Below are 21,417 nucleotides of genomic sequence, written 5' to 3' on the forward strand. Positions count from 1 at the left end.
CTTTAGCCGCCAACCCCCTCCATCCAAAGCCCACAAGAAAATGCGGTGCCGCGTTGGCATCTGAGCTGCGCCTGGAGAGACGCGGGGAGACGGGAAAGGGGAAAGTGTGAAGTGGCTGGGGCCGTCCTCGCCCCCCCCACCCCCGCAGAGCCGCGCGGTTGCGCCCGTAAAACGCTCGTCCTCCGGGGCAGGTGAGCGCGTCCCTCTGCCTCCCCACGCCGGCCCCGCCACGGCCAGTCTGGGTCGTGCAGATATTTACAGAATAAAAATGACAATAACTCGACGTCCCGGGACGGCCACGCAATCTGTTAGTAATTTAGCGGGATGGGAATTTCCTTTCTAGGGCCTGCCAGTGAAGCGCTTTTCCAAATTTCCACAGCGGGGGAAGCCTGCGATTTTACATAATGACTTCAGCATGTCGGGCTTTTGCGGTAGCCCTCCTCCATCCCCCGCCCCCCGCCCCCCGCCCCTTTTCAAAGCAGGGCCGGCTCTCTCTGGACACCCGCGTGGACTTAAGCTTCCCGTCTGGCCTGTTCACCCCGTTTTCCCCGCCAGCCCCCGTATCCCCCCTGTCAGGCCCCAGGCGCCCCTGCACCCCCGTCCCCTCCCGAAGGGACCCAACGTACCCCTCCAGTGCGCGCCCTTCTTCGTGCACCCGCGTCCCCTCCCAAGCGCTCCCCTTCCGTGCGCCCCCGTCCCCTCCCGAGCGCCCCCATCCCGCGTGCGACCCTCCCCGTGCGTCCCTGCCCCTAGGCGGGCGGCTGCCGCGGCTCGGGGAGAAGGGGCGGGCGCTCCGAGACTCGTCCCTGGGGCCCAGCGCGGGCCGGGGCAGCAGCGGCGTGATGTCACGGCAGGGAGGGGGCGCGGGAGCCGCCGGGCTGGCGGGGAGGCGGGGGAGGTGTTTTCCAGCTTTAAAAAGGCAGGAGGCAGAGCGCGGCCCTGCGTCAGAGCGAGACTCAGAGGCTCCGAACTCGCCCGCGGAGTCGCCGCGCCAGATCCCAGCGGCCGGGCGCGGGCACCAGGGCGGCGGGCACAGGGCTCGGAGCCACCTCGCAGGTCCCAGGGCCCCGGCCGGGCCCTGCCACGCGCTCACACGCCCCCTGATGACTTTCCTCCCGGGCGCGCGGCGCTGAGTCCGAGGCCAGGGCTGCCTTTCCCAGAGACCCGACCCCGGCGGCTCGGGGAGCCCGCTCCTCCCGTGCCTCCGCCCGCCGCTCCGCTCCCCGCCGCCGCCGCGCGGATGCCAAGCACCAGTTTTCCAGTCCCTTCCAAGTTTCCACTCGGCCCTGCGGCTGCGGTCTTCGGGAGCGGAGAAACTTTGGGGCCTGCGCCGCGCACCATGAAGTCGGCGGAGGAAGGTAAGCCCCGCGCGCTCGCCGCTCCCCGAACCCCTCGTCCCCCGCCCCGCTCCCGCCGCCCGCACGGAGGGGTCCCGGCCCCTGGGCGAGGCCTACCGGGTCTGTGAGCCCAGGGAAGGGCGCGGCGCGGACCGGGAACAGCGTCCGCCAGCTCCCCGCACCCGGTTCCGAGCGCGCCTTCTTGCCAATAGGTGTCTCCTCTGCCCCAGTGCTGAGGGCGTGAGCCGGGCCGGGGCCGCAGCGTGTCCCGCTGAAGAACGGCTCCCAGGCCGGCGATTTGGGGACGGGTGAGGCTGGGGCTGGCGGGACCGCAGAGGACACGTGGGAGGAAGGGAGGCTTCCTTGGGAGTGAAGGATGCCCTGTGTCCTACGGAGCGAGGCAGGCCCACCCTTTGGCACCAAGAGCGCGGTTTGGGGTTCAGTACCTTCCCACCCCCACCCTGAGCTCGGGGCCGCCTCTTCCCCGAGCTGCGCTCCCGAGCGCCCCAGGGCCGAGCCCGTCACGCCGGCGCCTGAACCTGCAGGACCCAAAGCGCGGCCGCAGCACACCCCCGAATTTAAGACATTTTGAAACGTTATGCGCAGGAGTTCCAGCCAGAGAAGATGCTCCAGGCAAGTTTGAAAAGGGACCGCCAAGCTTCAAGCTGCTTCTTTATAGTGAAAAGAAAAAAGGCGGCACCATTTGGGTCCCTGAAACCGGGTGTCGGGGGCGCTGAGGCCCCCCTGCAGCGCAGTCTCACGTTCCAGCCCCCTCCTTTAATCCGTCCCCTCCACACACCCCTGGGGAGGTCGGGTGGGCTCCCGGGAGAGGTGTGAGCGTCCTAGTGAGGGATTGGGGGTGCAAATGCTAATGGAAATTGGGAGAGGCGTTTCCAGATTCCTCACCAGCTCTAAAATATTTTATGTGATTTGCTTAAAGAGCACCGGCACACCTGCCAACCTGTGCATTCCATAAGGGCCGACGTCCCTCCGAGCGCTGCCGCTTCCTGCGCGACGCTAATCACTGCGGGGCTTGCTGGAGAGCCGGGCTCCGCAGCTCCGGAGAACTCGCTGGTCCCAGCAGAGTTGAGCGCTGGGCCATGAGCTCCAAGGAGGGGATCCGAGTGGTCAGTGCCCTGAGCCTCACGGGGCGGGAGCTGCTCAGGCTTCTCGCCATTTCATCCCGGCGTTAGAAGTTCGCATGTTTAAACATCATGGCCGGTGTCGATGTTTACACAATGTGATCTTGCTAGTAACAGAGTTTTAAAATGTTTCTTGTTGGAGTTTCGGTTTTCAATCCTGTAATTCCCGGCCTTCATGCCCACTCCCTTTAGAAAGGCAGGTCTTCTGAGTTCAGATCTAGGTACCTGAAGAGCCGGTGCCCGACCTGTACTTAGGAGCCCTTTTAACCTATGAAATAAACAGCGGGGATAGTGGCTGTTTTTCGTGTTTCCAATTGAAGAAAAGCAGCTGGCAAAGGCCCCGCCGCCAGGCAGTGCGCTCGGGCAGTGAGCCCCTACCCGACATTGGGGTATTTGATGAGGGCTGCAGACTGAGCCGGCAGGAAAGTGTGATCCAGTCCTTGACTTAGGCCCGCATGGGGCACGCGTGGCTTCAACACGGCCATCGCGGAGGCCACCAGGAAAGCTCTGGGTCCTTCTGAGTAGGCCCCACGAGGCCGTCCTCGGCCCATCTGAGGACCTGGGTGCCTCCCCCGAGTCCCTCGGTTTCGGGCCCATCTGGGTGGAAGCTCATTAGGCACCGCGGTTCCTGAAGGCCCAGGCTTGATTCCTCACGGAGAATGCAGAGGTGCAGGCCTGTAGGTAGCCACCCAGCCATCCAGACAGAATGCCCCACGGACTGGGGCAAACAAAGCTCACCCTGTTCTCTGCCACTTCACGGTGTTGTTTCCCAGCCCAGATTAGAAAGTGGCATGGCGCTGGCACCCCGATTCATCACCCCCAGCGGGTCTCTGCCTCCGCAGACATCCCCAGCCTCTGGGAGGACGCATCCAAGCTAAACACTTCCGTGGAGGCACCCAGTGTCTGAGAAACGGGCAACTTTGAATATAGACCAATAGCTCTGAAGCATTTGGAAAGCCCGCACTGGGGAGCGGGGGAGGGCAGCGGCCCCACCGACTCCCTCCTCTGGGGTGGAGACCAGTGCAGCCCTAGGACAGCCCAGCCCGGTGAGCCTCCATCCCTGCAGGGCCCACAACCCTCGGGGCCACCAGCAGGCGGGACAGTTTAGCAAAAAGTGTCACTCTAAACAGATGATCAGGGCTGTCATTTGTGTATAATTTTTTGGTGGGAGTAAAAAGGTGGCTAGAGTTAAAAAAAAAAAAAAAAAAAAGAAGAAGTACAGGCCAGGTGCTGTGGCTCCCGCCTGTAATCCCAGCACTTTGGGAGGCCGAGGCAGGTGGATCACAAGGTCAATTAATCAAGACCAGCCTGGCCAACATGGTGAAAACCCGTCTCTGCTAAAAATACAAAACTTAGCCAGGCTGGTGGTGGGTGCCTGTAATCCCAGCTACTCGGGGATTGGGGCAGGAGAATCGCTTGAATGCGGGAGTCGGAGGTTGCAGTGAGCCGAGATCGCACCACTGCCTCCAGCCTGGTCGACAGTGAGACTCCCTCTCAAACAAAACTGTACTGAAAAGGGAGAAAATGAAACAACGTGGCTTCTCGACAGAAAACAGAACTTCCACTTGCCCAAGGTCAGCAAAAACAGCAAACTAAAGCGAAACAACCCTCCAACATCCATCCAAAGTGAGGACTATTATTAGAAACTAAATCAGGCCACACCGAACTACGGTTTGTCACTGGAGAACCCATCCATTGAAAGGGTCGCGGCGGGTTTCTGGCCTCTGGAAAAGGCAGTGCGGCGGGGCAGGCCAGGCCCGACTCAGCGCTCTGATGAGTATTAGGGTGGCCAGGCTTGACACCCGCACCCCTCTCTCCGGGCCAAACGCTCCCCCCGCCCACATCCTCCCACCATCCTCCTGCTGTTCCAGACGTCGGGTTTACGTGGTGCCCAGACCCTGGGGGAGTTAGAACACGAGGCGGAGCGGCAGCAGCCCGGCCTTCCCGCACCCCGCCGCGCACAAGCTTCGGGCCGCCTGGGGTGCGACCCGAACCCGCCTTCCTGCCCCGCTCAAGGAGGTCGTCTTTGGAGGTGCCCCTAGAAGGAACGACAGGTTCCCCTTGGCGCGGGAGCGCGCAGGGCGGGTGTTTTGAGGCCGGGGACCCGCAGGGGTTTGCAGGCCGAGGCGCGCGCCACGCACCCCACGGGAAACCCTGCGCTTCCCGGCGCCGTCGGGCTGAAATCGGAGTTCCCAGCGTTTGCGACCTCGGGCTGGGTCGTCCCCCCATTCCCGGGATTCCGCGGGGCGCGCAAGTGGCGCTCGGGGGCCACTGGGGCCACCACTTTCCCGAGGAGGCCCGATTCCAAACTTAAAAAAAAACAAAACAACTTTTAAACAAATTCAGTCTCCCAGGGCGCAGCCACGTGAGCCTGGTGCCGCCTGTGCCCCGGGGGCGGAACCGCGGGGTTCTGGGTCCTGCCCCCCCTTGGGGCGGAGCTGGCCAGGCCAGAGTGGCCCGGGGTCCCGACGCCCCCACCCTGTGTCGGGAGGAGCCTGCGTCGGGCTGGGACCCCCAGAGCGCAAGAGGCCGGGGGACCCCAGGGATCGCGCGCGCGCGGGCGCGCGCGAGGAGCCGGGGGGCGCGGGAGGGACGCAAGAACCCGGCCGGCACGCCTCCCGGGGAGTTTATTTAAAACTCGGAAGCCGGCGGCCGCGAGCCGGTTGTTTATGTAAACCCGGAAACGCCCCGGGGGGGGCGGGGGCGGGGCGGGAACGGGGGAGGGGCGGGGGTCACGTTACGCGGAGGACGCGCGGCCAGCTCCGGGAGCGCTGAGCCCCGAGCCCCGAACCCCGGGCCGCGGCGACCTCCACCCGGCCCCGGCCCCGCCATGACGGGGCTGGAGGATCAGGAGTTCGACTTCGAGTTCCTCTTCGAGTTTAACCAGCGCGACGAGGGCGTCGCCGCGGCCGCCCCAGGTGGGTCCGGCCGGGAGGGCGCGGGGGGCGCGGCTGGTCCAGCTGTGCGGGGGGCGCGGAGCTGGGTCGGGGTTTGGGGGCTCCCAGGCCTCCTCTGCGTCCTCGTCGCTCCCCCGGCACCCCAGGAGTCCCCGGCGCCCCCCGGGCAGAGGCGCCTGCGGCCGGGCGGGCTTTGGTGCGGGACGTCCTGGGCTCGGACATGGTTCCTCCCAGCGCTCGCGGCGGGGACCCGGGGGGAGGGCGCGTCCGGGGCACCGACGTGGGCGGGGTCGTTCGGGACAGAGGGTCGGCAGCGCTGCCAGAGTGGGGAGGCCCCCAACTCTCCCAGCCGACCTCCCCCAACCCCCCAGCTCCCCAGCCACCCTCCTGCCTCTTTCCCGGGCCTGCCACCCGCCTTCCCCCCCAGCTACCCTCCTTCCCCCCCAGCCACCTTCCCCCCTCTTTCCCGGGCCTGCCACCCGCCTTCCCCCCCAGCTACCCTCCTTCCCCCAGAGCCACCCTCCCCCAGTCCCCGCTCCCTGCCGTGCCCCCCACGGCCCCGCAGATCCCGCTAGATCTCCAGCTTCCAAGTTTACCCTAGCTACTGTGACCCCAGCCTTTTCTTCCTTTTTCTCTGCTCTGGGTCAGAAATAAAGGTTCTAGGTAAACAAACAGCCAATCACTCCCTTCTCCTGATGGAATTGAGTGGGTGCCCTTGGGCCTGGGCCCCTCTCCTGCTGCCCTGGGGGCTCTTCTGTCCAGATCACCCCAGGCTGGTCCCCGTTCGCCCCTGTCTGTGCCCATCCCTAAGGCCTCTGTCTGCTCTGCCCGTGCAGAGGTGAAGCCAGAGGAGCTTGGCAGGCAGGGACCTCCGTGTCTGTAGTGAGTGTCATATTTTCCATATCATTCACTACTCTCTTTTAAAGAAGTCCGACATCTTCATTATTTCTCAAAATAAGTGCTCCAACCAGACCTGCGCTGCCTTTGGCCGGTGACCCAACACTCCCCAGATGTCTTCCTGCCCGGCCTGGGTCCTAGGTGTTTGGGGTCAGTGGGAGCCAAGGCAGATGAGGGAGGGAGGGAGAGACCTCCCGGAGGCCCAGCCCAGCCGGGCTGGCTGTGGCGCCGATTTCCCGAGCTGGTTCCGGTCCTCCCAGACTTGAGCCAAGGCGTTTCAGCAGGGCCTTCCACCTGGGCATGCCACACGGGAGTGTCACCTACTCCTGACCTCTTTATGGGTGAAAGTTGGCCCCACAGAAGTGTGGCCACTGGGATGACCCTGTGGGATCTGTTGGGACGGAGGCTGCCATGGCTTGTGCATGGTCCAGGGTCGGGTGGGACCTCCCAGTGCACTCCCTGCCCCGTCATTCACAGCGTGAATCACTGACCGTGGGGCTGGGACAAGCACTGTGTGTCTAGAGCCCAGGACCTGCACCCGGTCAGGGCCTTCGGGACAGCGCGCAGCTCCCACCACTTGGCCCAGCTGGAGATTTCACTGCTTTGCCTTCTGGAAGGAAGCACAGGGGCCGGTTATCCCCACAAAGGGGGTCTGTCACCTCCAGGCTGGGCTCTGCCGCACTAGGCACTGTGTCTGGCTCAGGGCGGGTGCTGAGCGCACGCTCAGTGACAAGGGTGGCTTCCACGCGTCCGTGCACACGTGACGGTGTCATAGCAGCCGCAGCAGCAGGGTGCCGCTGGCCTCCTGGGACAATGCCCACGAAACTCCAGGCTTATCCCAGAAGACACAGGAGGTCAGTCCCTGTCCCTCGAGGCCTAGTCTCATGAGGGTGCCACAGTTTATACACCATTTTAAGGTGGGCGGGCTTCCTGCTGGCATCAGATGTGGGGACCCTGGTGAACTAGGGTCCCTCCTGACCCTGGAGCAGGGGGCCTCCTTCCAGGTGGGTTTAGGACACAGCGCTCCCCTGTCACCCCCCCAGGCTCATTTTCCCAAAATGCTCCTTGATGGTTTTGATGGAGCAGAGCGAGTGAAGCCGTGAGCCTCACCCTCGAGGCACCCTGGGCCTCTGGAACTGCTCGGTTCCCTGGGAGCCCCGCAGAGCCGGGCTGCTGTGAAACCTCTCTCTGCTGCGTCCTTGCCCCTCCAGAGACCTCCGTGGTTTTAGACTTGAGGGGTGTGGGCTCTGAGCAGGAGAGGCCAGAGCTGAGAAGAGCCCCTTCGTCCTTTTATGGTGTGAAGTCACTAGTAAGAGGTTCTTTGTCTATCACGTGTGTTACATGTGCACATTATGTGTCCTGCGAGACACCTAGGCTTTCTCCTTTCTTTTTATTACCATTATTACTGCATTTTGATGATTAATTATTCAATGACATTAATTATTTATATCACACTGTTAAATCATTACATTAACTCTCCAGCCTTTAACGGGTGATAGAAACTGCTTCACGTTGTTTTTGGAATGAGCCTGGGTGTAAATGAATAAATGATTGAATAGTCTGAGATCAATTGCAAAGCAAGGCAGTGCTCGGTTTTATGGATTATACTGAGCACAGAAAGTCAAACTTTGTTGTAATGGAAGGGCCAGCCCTGAGCCCCGGAGGCGGTCTGTAGGCTGGGTCCCCTGAGAAGGGTCTGTGCCCCTGGCAGAGCCGAGGGCTGCAGCCGCAGGGTGGGGTGTGTGGCTGGGAGCCTGCCACGCGGCTGTGGCCCCACCCCTTCCATCTCGTCAGACTTCGGCACAGGTCTCAACGTTCACTGGCGCTTTGAGGGAGGAGCTGTGTCTTGTTCTTATTTCGGAAGTGCTCAGCAGGTGCAAAGAATAGATAGTAAATAACCATTTTTCTTGGGACAGTGAAAAGAAAGTGTTGTAAATAATTTCCCAGGCGGGATGGGAGTGGCATTTGAGCTTCCAGAGCCTCCTGTGTCCACCAGGAGCAAGCCCCAGGCTTCCCTCTGCAGAGAGAGGCCCCGCTCCCTTCTGGGGCTCAGGAAATAGCGGCTTCACTGTCAGCTGGGAGGCGGGTGTGCCTGCTTCCCGCCCCAGGGCTCCTGTTTTCTAAGTTATTTTGGCCAGCCTGGCTGCTGCCAACACTGTCGCCGTGGCAACTCGGAGGAAATTGGCCAAGGCCTGTGTTTGGGCTGGAGCTTCCCCGGCAGGCAGTCGGGGCCACCCTCCGAACCTCTGCCCGGGTCTGCCACCAACCTGCGTACACGGCTGGGGCATGTCATGGTTCATTTGTGGAAAGGGGACGCCTTATGCAGAGATGGAGCTTTGGAAGTCTTTTATTCTCAAGTCTGTTTTCACCAAATAGGCTTTCTCTTCCCCAGCAGGGCCTGGGGTGCTCATGGCTGGTCAGGGGCTACAGCAGGAAACCTGTGGCTGGGACACCTGGTGCGCAGAGAGAGAGTTCCCAGGGCAGAGCTGAATTCGGGGGAGGCCTGGTGAGCAGAGAGGTCCCAGGACAGAGCTGAATTCAGGGGAGGCCTGGTGAGCAGAGAGGTCCCAGGACAGAGCTGAATTCAGGGGAGGCCTGGTGAGCAGAGAGGTCCCAGGACAGAGCTAAATTAGTTTAGTGTTTGGGGAAAGCGTCCCTCCTGTTACCACGCACAGCTCACCCCCTGAGGTTCCAGAGGTGTTTCGTGGAGGGGGGAGTTCTCAGGCAGACTGGGATGTTTCAGTTCTGTGTCATGCTTTTCAAAGGAAGACCCCCAGCTGGCCATTAGCAACTTGAATATTTTTTAATTCCTTGAAAACAGAGAGTTCAAAAAGAGGAATTCTCTTTAAATGACTTGTGCGTCCTCTCGGGGAATTTTCCAGTCCCTCTAAGGAACGATGTCCCAGACTGGGACCTGGCTGGAGGAAGGGCCTGTGTAGAGGCGATGGTGCGTGTTCATGGGACGTGAAATACTGTGAAATGCGGCGTGTGCACGGTGGCGAGGCCACCCAGTTTGCCTTTTAAATTTTCTCACTGGCAGATCATTGGGGGAACGGCTGCTGCTGTCTGTCACGCCGCGGGCCTGGCCATGTCCCCGTGCCACTGTGCGGCAGCGTCTCAGGCCTGCTCAGCACAGCGCTTCCAAGCGCAGGCTCTGGCCACGTGTTGCTTCCCTTCATTTTGTCTCCAGTACACACAGTTGTCTTCCGGCCTCACCACAGCGGCCTCCGTGGCGGTCTGGAGACGCGGCAGCAGTGCCCGGGGTTCCGCCGGCCTGGGGTTCGGCCCCAGCAAGGGCTGAATGGGTGTTTCTTAGACTGAAGAATAACGTTGTCTGTGATGGCGCCTCTCAGATGAGAGGTCTGTGGTGGCCGGTGCCAGGATTCCTGTCGGCAGTGCTGGCCTGATGCGGCATCGCAGAGCGTGGCGATGAACGGCCGTCTGGGCACTGCGTGGCGGCGTGAGGGGCAGGTGCCGGGGCCCAGCGGGGCAGGTCTGCCCACCTGTGGGGGACCTGACCACGGTACTTCATGGATTAATTCATGTCTTGACCCAATACGGTTTTTTGTGGTTGTTTAGAAACAACAGAGGTGTGTGGTTCTGAAGAGGGTTGTTTCTCCGAGTGAGGCAGAGCACTTCTGCCAGCTCTGACATGGAACTTGTGCGCCTGGGCTTCTCCTGCTCCCCGCTTGGGCCTCCGTCCTAGCACCCTGAAACCACCTGTGTGTCGTGAGGTGCCGGATGGTGGAGGGAGCCGGTGAGCATCAGGGGCTCAGAAGTGGGGAGCCAGCGCGGACATCGGAGGGGCCGCGCTGATGCCTCGTGTTAAGGGTGTCAGATGTGCCCCCCGTGAGAGGGGTTTTGAATCCAGCTCTGTCTCCTGCTCGCCTGCACCCTAGTTTGTAGTTTAATGAACCAGGCTCTCGGGCACCACCAGCCAGGGGGTACAGACGCCCAGCTCTGTAGCCACCGTCTGGCGAGACGCAAATCAGCCCAAGCCGCTCGGGATGGTCAAGAAAGTTACCGGGAATATTTTCTTCCCATGTACATGTGAACCCTTTGAATAGTTGAATAACTCAGATTTGAATACGGTTTAGGTGGGTCATAAAACCAAATTCACTGGGAGCTGGGAGGGGCGGGGAGGGAGGGAGGGCTCACAGCCAGCCGGCCCAGTGCGTGGGCTCGGCCTCTGGGGGCAGCTTGACCCCCACCTTCTCCTGTTGTAGGAAGAAGAAGCTATCCATGGCCAGCCCTCCAGGGACCTGGGCAAGGGACCCTCGTGGAATTCAGGCATTTGAGCTTTCTTTTCGTCATTTGTTTAATTAGGGGAAACTCATGCTTAGATTGAGCCCTTTTCATTTTTCAATAAAGGCTTTATGCTGTTTCTTTGCTTCATTGAATGAGGTTTTATTGCAATGCTTTAGTTTCAGTGAAGGCCCCCGGTGCCCCGGGCATGTGCAGCCTGGCGGCACGCACTTCCTGCTCTGGCTGCCCGAGTCTCCTCCTCTTCCTCACTTCCCCTCACTTCCACTCAGTCAGGGCCTTCTCCCACAGTCCCAGAGGACCTGCAGCAGAGACCCGTCAGGCCCTCTCCTTCCTTGCCCGTTCCATCAAGAACCTTCCAGTGATGGGCTGTAGCACCCCATGGGGCCCAGCTCTGGGCTCCGTCACTGCCGGGAGCCCAGTTCAGGGCTGAGTCCTGTGGGAGGGTGCGGGGAGGCCCCAAGACTTGCTCTGTTAATTACTAGGGGTTTAAACAGCGCTTCAGAATTACCTTCCTCTCAGCACACGGTAGCTCAACTGTGGGATCAGCTGTGTCTTCGAAACAAATATTCTTTTCATTGGGAACAGGAAGCGTAGGAATCTGGACATTCATCAGCTGCAGTTAAGCCTGCTTCCAGGTCTGGGCAGTGAGGGGAAGTGTGTGGAGCAGGTGGGCCTGGAGAGCCAGCAGGAGGCCACGGATGCCTCCAGGAGGAAGTCGGGCCGTGGGAGCGAGGCTGGGCCCTGTGATGGGACCCACCGCCCTGGTGTCCCTCAGCTCACTGGTTGTGCTATTGGCTCTCCTGGAGCTGGTGACTGGTCTGAGACGAATGCTCGTTCCCAGTGCAATGTGGCGTTTCTGCTCCAACAGAAGAAATGGCTTCTAGACACGTTAGCGGGGCCAGCACTAAGTGTCTGTAACGTGGGCAGCTGGAAGGAAGCATTTTTGGCTGAAGTACGGCTTTCAGACAGCGTTTGGTGACAATGCAGAATAGCAAACAGGTGGCCGTGTGGCACCCCGACCGGAACTCCAGGAGCCACAGGCCTGCACTTGGCAAATGCCCCTTGCGGGGCCCTACCCTGCCTGCCTTCCGTCCGCCTGTGTCCCTGCACTTCCCAGGAGACCCTAGTATAGGGCTGAGCGTTCTGCTTAGCTCTCAGTCCTCGGTGCCTATGTGGGGGGTTACCCACACCTAGCTGCAGGGCCTCCCATGGCTCCGAGGGCCTCCCGCAGCGCTGGGCACTGGGCTAATGGCAGGACTGGCCTGGCACGGGCACTTGGATGTGTGGGGCACCGGGCACAGGAGAACCTGCCGTGTGGCCAGTTGTCCAGTGGGTCTGATGCAGCTGGCTCAGGGTTTACATAGGACACAGAGGAGCCACTGTGATGCCCAGGCGGAGCTCTCAGAGGACTGCAGCTTGCCCGACCAGAGCCCCTCGGGTCACCAGCAGGTCCGAGGCCTTCGAGCTTCCTCGCAAGCCTCACCTTCTCCAGGAAGCCCCTCTCCAGGCTCATCTTTACAGGGACACTCATCTGAGCTCATTTGGCCTGAAGTGTCCCGTGAGTGTGGAGCCTGGGGGCAAGGTAGATACAGTGGACATGGGGGCATCATCCCCAGAGTGGGCATCTCAGGCTGGGGCATACCCCGGGGAAGCTGTGTGTGTCCTTACCAGAGGCCCGGCTGGATGCTGGCATTGGCATCAGGATACCTGGCTCCAGCTCCACCCCCCGTTTCCACCAGTGACTCTGGGGAAAGAAAAGCCTCCTAAATTTGTTTATTTATTCCTGTATTGCCCAGGCTGGAATGCAGTGGCGTGATCTCAGCTCACTGCAACCTCTGGCTCCCAGGCTCAAGCAATTCTCCTGCCTCAGCCTCCAGAGTAACTGGCACTGCAGGCACATGCCACCACACCCGGCTAATTTTTGATATTTTTTTAGAGACGAGGTTTCGCCCTGTCGCCCAGGCTGGTCTCGAACTCCTGACCTCAGGTGATCTGCCTGCCTCAGCCTCCCAAAGTTCTGGGATTGTAGGTGTGAGCCACCATGCCTGGCCACTTCCCTGATTGACTATTTCTGCCCTCTCTCTCTCCGGTGTGCAGGAGGAGACTGTATGGCTCCCGTCTCCTTGAGGGAATTTCTTTATGATGGGGAGTGCGGGACTTGGGCCTGGCCAGCACCATCCCCAAGGCGCTCAGTCTCAGCTAAGGGTGCAGACGTCCTGAGCAGGGCTAGGCTCGCACCCCGAGAGCATCTGTGCACTTGTGCAGTGTGGCCCTGTCGCAGCTTGTTTCTTTCTCTCTGCCATGGCTCTGCCCCCCGAGTGTCTGGAATTTCCAGAAGGCAGCTGTGACCCCTGGGGTCGGGGCCACGTTGTGTCCTCTTACAGGCTGCCGTGCCATGTTTCCCACCTCCCTGGCTGTGACAGCGATATCTGTTAGTAAATACGCTGGGGTTTGAGTTGGTGTTTTGAGACCCCAGGTTTTCCTGGCGTTTATCCTTAGCGGAAAGTCAGCAGTGTCCTTGAATAAAGTACCTTCAAGCCCGTGAACTTACACCGGGAGATGGATATAGAATTTCCACGTGCTTCTCTGTATTATTTAGAGGCCTGGGAATACTCATCTCTAGGCATGAATCTTAAGGCTCCAAGGTGTTATAAAAAGTCTTTTTCAATCAGAAATCCAGAAGCATGTCTTACCTGTTAAAATTAGGAATTTCCCTTATAATGATTTTAAAAAATATTTTATTGAGTGTAATTAACACATAATGATTCTTAGATCTAGCTGTGTACTAGAACCTTCTGTTTGGTTTTAAAAGATGGATTCCTAGGCCATGAGACAGTATGAGGATCTCCATGAGCAGGATTTCAGAGTCTGTATTTTCATTCATTCCTTGAGATGTTTTCTATGTAGCTGGTGATTAGGGCACCTTGACAGGAACAAGCCTATTAAAATTTCTTTACATATCTAGGTCCTTACATCTAAAACAATCCTTCTCTCCATCCATCCGTCATCCATCCATCTGTCCATCTACCCATCATCAAACCATCCATCATTCCTTCACCTCTGTTCATCGTCCATCTATCCATTATCCATCCACCCATCATCCCTCTGTCCCCATCCATCATCTTATTCATTCATTATCCATCTGTTTATCCATCATCCATCATCCTCTCTTCATCATCCATCCATCGTTCATCTGTCAACCGTCCATCCCCTATCCATTTCCATCCATCCATCTGTCCATCATCCATCCATGATCCAGCATCATCCATCATCTGCCCTCCCATTATCTATCCTTTACCCATCTGCCCATCCATCCATCCATTATTCCTCCATTCCCCATCCATCTATCCACCCATTCATCTGTCCATCCATTCATTCATTCATCCACCATTTATTATGCCTCCATCCATCCATCCACCCATCCATAATCCATCTATTCACCCCTCATTCCTGCCTTGTTCATCCATCCGCCTACCCTCCATCGACCCTTCACCCCTGATCCATCATTATCCATCCTCTCTTTACCTGTCCGTCCACCTTCCATCCTCCACCACCCAGCAGCCATCCATCCATTAAACAAAAGGAACACATTTTAGGATGCGCCAGGCACAGTCTTTGGCTCTAAAGCCAGCGGTGAGCCAGGGTAGAGTAAGGCCGTCCAAATGCTCTGCCTGTGGAACTGAGGTTTCTGTTGTCAAGAGTGTGAGGTGAACGGGTGAAAACGTGAGATTGTGACACACATCAGAGAAAACGTCAGCTGGAGGACGGCCCGAGTGTTGAGTTCGGGTGTTACATGAAGAGGGTGGTTGCAGAGTGGAGAAGACCATGAGGACCCGGCCGCGTCTCTCTGGGAGGGACATTCGGAGGCCCTGCTGCTGTGGGAGAGGAGGGGAGGTGAGCAGCGAGGGCTCAGGGGACTTGTTGGCCAGTTGGGCCCGGGGCTGTCACTCACACTCGCCTGGAGCCGTCGGGCAGTGGGGTCTCAGAGACGTTTGCCGGCCCGCTCCTTGGGGGCCGAGGCTCCCCGGCCGTTGGCTGAGGCCTGGGGCTGCCGGCTGGCCCTGAGTCCGTGGGTTTCTGCTTTGCGATGCCCAGCCCCTCATGCCACCATCTGCTTCTTTTTCTCTCTAGAACACTATGGCTACGCGCCCTCCAGCGTCGGCCCTGCACTGCGGCTGCCCACAACACACTCCTCCCTGCCGGCCCCGTGCCATGACCTTCAGACCTCCACCCCGGGCCTCGTCCTGCCGGTGGAACACCCCGTGGGGTACGGGGCAGCCCTGGATGGTGGGCCTGCGGGCTACTTCCTGTCGTCCGGCCACGTGAGGCCGAACGGGGCCCCCGCCCTGGAGAGCCCGCGCATCGAGATCACCTCGTACCTGGGTCTGCACCACAGCAACAACCAGTTTCTCCAGGACACGGAGGTGGAAGACGTCCTCCCCAGCTCCAAGCGCTCCCCGTCCACAGCCACGCTGAGCCTGCCCGGCCTGGAGGCCTACAGGGACCCCTCCTGCCTGAGCCCAGCCAGCAGCTTGTCCTCCCGCAGCTGCACCTCCGAGGCCTCCTCCTATGAGTCCAGCTACTCGTACCCGTATGCGTCACCCCAGACGTCGCCGTGGCAGTCTCCCTGCGTGTCCCCAAAGACCACGGACGCTGAGGAGGGCTTTCCCCGCGGGCTGGGGGCCTGCATGCTGCTGGGCTCCCCGCGGCACTCACCCTCCACCTCCCCGCGTGCCAGTGTCACCGAGGAGAGCTGGCTGGGCGCCCGCTCCTCCAGGCCCGCGTCGCCCGGCAACAAGAGGAAGTACAGCCTCAACGGCCGGCAGCCACCATGCTCGCCCCAGCGCTCGCCCACGCCGTCCCCACACGGCTCCCCGCGGGTCAGCGTGACCGACGACTCGTGGCTGGGCAACAGCACCCAGTACACCAGCTCGGCCATCGTGGCCGCCATCAACGCGCTGACCACTGACAGCAGCCTGGACCTGGGCGACGGCGTCCCCGTCAAGTCCCGCAAGACCACCCTGGAGCAGCCGCCCTCGGTGGCGCTCAAGGTGGAGCCCGTCGGGGAGGACCTGGGCAGCCCCCCGCCCCCGGCCGACTTCGCGCCTGAAGACTTCTCTTTCCAGCACGTCAGGAAGGGCGGCTTCTGCGACCAGTACCTGGCAGTGCCGCAGCACCCATACCAGTGGGCAAAGCCGAAGCCCCTGTCCCCCACACCCTACATGAGGTGAGCCGGTGGCCGGGCCGGGCGTCGTGTCTGGGGGCCGTGACTCGGGGCCGGGGGGTAGGTGGTCCTCCTGGAGCTGGGAGGGAGGGTCTGCCCGTGTCTGCCTCCCCTTCCTGTGGCCTGAGACTGGGGGTCTGGGGGACAGGTGGTCCTCCTGGAGCTGGGAGGGAGGGTCTGCCCATGTCTGCCTCCTGCTCCTGTGACCTGAGACTCAGGACCTGGGGGCAGGTGGTCCTCCTGGAGCTGGGAGGGAGGGTCTGCCCATGTCTGCCTCCCGTTCCCGCGGCCATCTCCCCGTGAGCCTCGCCCCATCTGCATGTTTCCATCCGTACAGTCTCCCATCCTCTCGGATCAGGCCCTGCTGATGGCCTCATGTTGCTCAGTCTCTGCCAAGACCCATTTCAAATAGAGTGGCCCTGCTGGCAGTCAGGGCTTCCACGTGGGAATTCCGGGAGCTGCCATCTGCCCCTAAGGAGGACTCACACACGGTTTCTTCCTCAGGGAATCCACTGTGGGTGCCCCCTCCCCCACCTCCTCCCCCTCTCCCCCAGTAATTGCCATCCCTGGCTCCGGTGCAGATGGGGCCCCAGAGCACCCAGCCCGCCGCGCTTCAGAACAGCAGGACTGCCTGCTCCCCGGAGATGCCAGCCTTTGGTGGGTCTCGGCTGTTGGTTTTCTTTCAGTGTGAGGGGCTGCTGGGACACCCTCCGCCGGGTCCACGTCACCAGCCCGGTGTTTTTATCTTTAATGAAACAGCTTTCCCAGCAGGTGGGCTGCGAGTGACCCCCGAGAGTGATTTCTGCCCTGGGATTTTTATCTGAGGCATGGAAACGTCCGCGCAGGCGGCCAGGGGCAGCACCCTGTGGCCTATGACGTCAGGGCTGCCGCTGTGTCCTCAGGAAGAGGCGTTTGCCACGCGCAGCCCGGGGCATTCCAGGCTGGGCGTTTTCCTGTTTTTTTTTTCATTCCTCCCCACCCCCAACTCCTTTTTTATTAGCGAGCAATCGGGAGGTGAGTCCAGGCAGTGGAGAGGGCAGGTGCAGCTCCCAGTTCTGCAGGGTGAGGAAGGCAGGCCTGAGGGTGCTCCTTCAGCTCTGCAGGGTGAGGAAGGCAGGCCTGAGGGTGCTCCCCCAGTTCTGCAGGGTGAGGAAGGCAGGCCTGAGGGTGCTCCCCCAGTTCTGCAGGGTGAGGAAAGCAGGCCTGAGGGTGCTCCCCCAGCTCTGCAGGGTGAGGAAGGCAGGCCTGAGGGTGCTCCCCCAGTTCTGTAGGGTGAGGAAGGCAGGCCTGAGGGTGCTCCCCCAGTTCTGTAGGGTGAGGAAGGCAGGCCTGAGGGTGCTCCCCCAGCTCTGCAGGGTGAGGAAGGCAGGCCTGAGGGTGCTCCCCCAGCTCTGCAGGGTGAGGAAGGCAGGCCTGAGGGTGCTCCCCCAGCTCTGCAGGGTGAGGAAGGCAGGCCTGAGGGTGCTCCCCCAGTTCTGCAGGGTGAGGAAGGCAGGCCTGAGGATGCTCCCCCAGTTCTGTAGGGTGAGGAAGGCAGGCCTGAGGGTGCTCCCCCAGCTCTGCAGGGTGAGGAAGGCAGGCCTGAGGGTGCTCCCCCAGCTCTGCAGGGTGAGGAAGGCAGGCCTGAGGGTGCTCCCCCAGCTCTGTAGGGTGAGGAAGGCAGGCCTGAGGGTGCTCCCCCAGCTCTGCAGGGTGAGGAAGGCAGGCCTGAGGGTGTTCCCCTAATTCTGCAGGGTGAGGAAGGCAGGTCTGAGGGTGCTCCGGGAGGAACGGTCCCTGCTCTAGCCCAGCTGGAGCACTCCTGGAAGAGTCAGAGCAGCAAGCAGGTAGCGCAGCTCCAGGCTGGGAAGAACCCAGCTAACCCTCTGTGAAGGCTTGTGGCAAGAGAACAGTGTGAGGCCAATGCTGCCTTTCCACGGCCATGGCGCTAAGAATCGCCATCAGCTGGGCTTTCGGGAAAAGCAAAGGTGACCACGGGTTTGCCATGACCTGCAGTGGGCACATTGACCTTTCCATCCCAACTTCTGCTTTGAATGCTCTCAGGTTTAAAAGGCTGGCATATTCCTAGGTTATCATCAGAACAAGCCTATGTCGGGACCTGGATTTAATTTAAAAATTCCATCCAGTTGGAGGCACTGGGAAAATTTAAGACCTGTTTTTGCCTCTGTTCTATCACTGTAACTGTTTAAAAGTGCCATGGCGTGGACTCTCCAGCAGCCACACACATGGCACCTCACGGCCTCCGAGCTTGGGGACAGCGACAAGCTTGTCCAGCACCACGGAGCTCGACAGAACTTTGGAGAAAAGGGAAGGGGACGTCATGGAGGTGTAACTGGGACTCGGCGTGAGGCAGGTCTTAGCATGGTTGTGAACCTCTGGGTGGAGCCTGGGGCCGCCCTGACGCGGTCCTGCAGACGCGTGGCCTTCGCCGCGGATTTTCTCTCAGGGTCCTGAGACGGGAAGCCGAGACCCAGGGCTGATCTTTCGGAGGCCCTGAGGGAGCATCCGCCGGCCCCTCTCCCTGGCTTGGAGATGCCGGCTTCTTCCCACGACTGCTCACCTCGCCGTCCCCATGCGTGTCTGTGTCCAGATGTCTCCTTTTCTGAGGACACTGGTCCTGCTGGGTTGGCCACCCTGATGACCTCGACTGCTCTGTAAAGGCCTCTCTCCACACAGCCTCGGTGGGCAGCACTCCATCGAGGGAGTTTGCGGGGGCCCCGTTCAGCCCTAATCCCCTGTAGGCAGCCTTTGAAACACAGGCCCATCCCGGTTCCTTCTCGGTCTCCTGGGAGGCAAGATGTCCTCGGGGACGCTGTGCTCTGGCGGCTGCAGCCCCTGCTGCCATCTCCGGCCTGCATTTGGTGCGGAGGTTGGAGAGCTCAGGTGCCTGGGAGTTTCAGCAAGGACTGCGCAGCCACGTGACCCACTTAGCTTTATCTCCGGGCTGCAGCAGCCCCGTTAGGTGTGGTGGCCGAAACGTTCCTGAGCGTTAACACAAACAAAACTCGGCCAGTGAGTCCCAGACTCGCCTCCAGGGTTTGCGGCTCCCCTTTTCTCACTGTTCTGTTCCACGTCAGAATATGTTTCCAGCGACCTCGTCAGCGGTGCCCCAGGCAGCTGGAAGCCACGGCACAGATGAAATGTTAAGTTTCTTGCCGGGGAGGTGTAGGGGCCCAACTTCCTTCCCCAGGAACGCCCCTCCCTGGTCACACACCAGGCTCTGGGGCCGTGCAGCTGGAAAGCTGTATTTTTTATTATCTCCAGAGCTTGGGGTGGAGAATGTGTAATGTGCCCATTGTCCCCCTGCTGTGGGGCAGAACCTGCTCCATGAGTCGTGTCCTGATGCCAGAGGGAGCTGGTTAGTGAAGCGTGCCATGCGCGTCCTTTCCCGAGGGCCTTCGGGGTTCTGGACTGTTGCCCTTTGGGGCATCTGTGGCTTGTTCAGCATCTGTGGCTCCGGTCCTGTGTAGGGTCCTCTGATAGGCCCACGATGGTCAAAGCACGATACTGAATTCCTGCTGTAACTGAAGGAATGAGAACGTTTGCGAAGGTAGTAGGAGTGGGTGATGGAACCTTGACGGTTTCAGCATCTGGAGCTGTTTCAGAGTTCAGTGGAGTGATGTGTCTATTGTCAAAACTTGGGGGGACAGGCACAGGAACCACAGGCTGTTGCCAGACCCCTAAAAATCAGAATGTTAAGCTGTGCACTCTGGCATCAGAAAGGAGTAGGCTTTCTTCCCGCCTGGCTTCTTTCCGGGGGTAATGGTGGCGATCCTAGCAGGTGACCTCCCAGGCACCTCTCTGTGTGCGGCCGAGGGTGCGAGGAGACGCTGCTGGGCCGCGTCTGGAGGAGGCCAGGGCGAGAGTGTGCGTCCAGCGCTGTGTGGGTTCTTTGTGAATCGTGCTTCTCAGATGGTGGCTTTTGAAGATTCCACGTTGACCACAGGAGCTGAAGCCTGCACGGCTGCCTCCTTACGTTGCTCCTCCGCCGTCTGGCCGCCTCGCCACGTGCGTCCCTGTCCAGGTTGGTCTGTGCCGGCATCTGCTCTTCCTTCGGCATTGGCCTCTGGAGAGCTCCGAAGCCATCTGCACGTCTCTCTGCATCCAGTCTCTGAGGCTGCCTTTATAGAGGCAAAAGGTTGTAGGGAATTGAGACTTAAAAAGAAACTACTTGTGGAAAGGCAGTTCAGTTCATTTTAACGGAACCTGTGTGCAACTTTTAATGGCACAAATTCAGTTTCTCCACCTGAAACATTACTTTTTAGATTGAATGGTTTAGAAGTTAAATTTCTAGGGGGCGCGATCAGCTGATGAACAGGGTTTCCTTAGAGCCTGCTTGTTTTCGACGATGGGAGTAGCTGAGGTTGATGCCGTGACGTCTGTTCAAACCTCTTTATCTCAGATGTCGTTTCTGTTAGGCTTTGGGCTGCAGTCACTTTTCTGCTATGCCTCGTATTAGTTTGGAAAGGTCTGAGGAAACCGCCCTTGCGTTTCGTAAGGCATCTTCAGCCTCAGCGTTGAGTGGAATCTGTAATAATCCCGCAGGAGATGAGGACCCTGCCAGGCTCAGCAGCCCTGTCCACTGTGTTGGAATTCCCTTTGCTCTTGTGGCTCTGGCGTTGGGGGGTTCGGGCTTGGCAGGTGTGGGGGATGGTGCAGGCTTTCCAGGGCTCCCAGACCCTGTAGTGGGGGCCGTCTGGGCTCTTGCGCCGGACTATCCAGACCTCCGTGTCCCTGGACGCTGGTGGGCCCTGTGGGGTGAGAGACACAGTCTCTAAAGCGTTATGCTGAGCCCTGGCGTAGCAGAACATGTAAGGCGGTGGCTGTGGGACCTTCCCGAGCGTCCCGCTGCTGTCACCTCCTGGGAAGATGGTTAGCTAAGAAACCGAAGGTGTGGGGTTACCCCGTGGTTTGTAAAACGCTGGCACGGGCTGGAACAGCTCACGACCAACTTCCACTGTGTCTCCCTGTAAAGCTCTTCTGTTTCCAGGGAGGGAAGCCACCCCACAGCCATCCTTAAAGCCCATCACTCTGGATCTGGTTCCTGCTACGTCTGTCCGGGTTGTCAGCTCCCCACCCGCCCCCCACCACCCCGCACCCTGTCCTGCTGTTTCCTCCTGGCCCCTGGCATGCATGTTGGGCCCTGTGCTGTCTCTGGTCCATCCTGTGGGTGCTGCGCCAGGCTGGCTCTGAAAGGTCTTGAATGACTGGACGGCTGAGATGTGACCCTGCCCCTCCCTTGCATTTACGGTGGCAGCTCTGGAGCCTGCATTTGGCTAAGCAGGACCTCGGGTGACTTGCAAAAACTGACAGTCCACAGGAAGCTCTTGGCTATGGGGGAGATAGGCCGAGGGGGAGATGGGAGATGATGGGAGATGGTGGGAGATGATGGGAGATGATGGGGGATGATGGGAGATGATGGGAGATGATGGGAGATGATAGGAGATAATGGGGGATGATGGGAGATGATGGGAGACAGGAGATGATGGGAGATGATGGGAGATGGGAGATGATGGGAGATGATGGGAGATGATGGGAGATGGGAGATGATGGGAGATGGGAGGTGGGAGATAATGGGAGATGATGGGAGATGACGGGAGACAGGAGATGACGGGAGATGATGGGAGATGGGAGATGATGGGAGATGATGGGAG

The 21,417-nt window shown here is 60.0% G+C and overlaps 1 protein-coding gene across 6 annotated transcripts in view; it reads left to right on the forward strand.

Moving 5' to 3' along the window:
• Positions 1 to 941: 941 nt before the first annotated feature.
• The window catches only part of NFATC1 (nuclear factor of activated T cells 1), a 132,408-nt gene continuing 111,932 nt past the window's right edge, over positions 942 to 21,417 (forward strand). For 3 of the 6 annotated variants that reach the window (XM_035271395.3, XM_017963563.5, XM_035271396.3), the window contains exons 1-2: positions 942 to 1,358; positions 14,671 to 15,766. In XM_035271395.3, the coding sequence (XP_035127286.3) occupies positions 1,241 to 1,358; positions 14,671 to 15,766 (1,214 nt within the window). In that variant the 5' untranslated portion in view covers positions 942 to 1,240. Of the gene's footprint in view, positions 1,359 to 5,195; positions 5,398 to 14,670; positions 15,767 to 21,417 lie in introns of those variants that run through there. The other 3 variants (XM_035271397.3, XM_035271398.3, XM_035271401.3) reach the window with 1 other exon arrangement.

This window comes from Callithrix jacchus, chromosome 13 (genome assembly GCF_049354715.1).
Source record: "Callithrix jacchus isolate 240 chromosome 13, calJac240_pri, whole genome shotgun sequence".
In the NCBI taxonomy this organism is placed as follows: domain Eukaryota; kingdom Metazoa; phylum Chordata; class Mammalia; order Primates; family Cebidae; genus Callithrix; species Callithrix jacchus.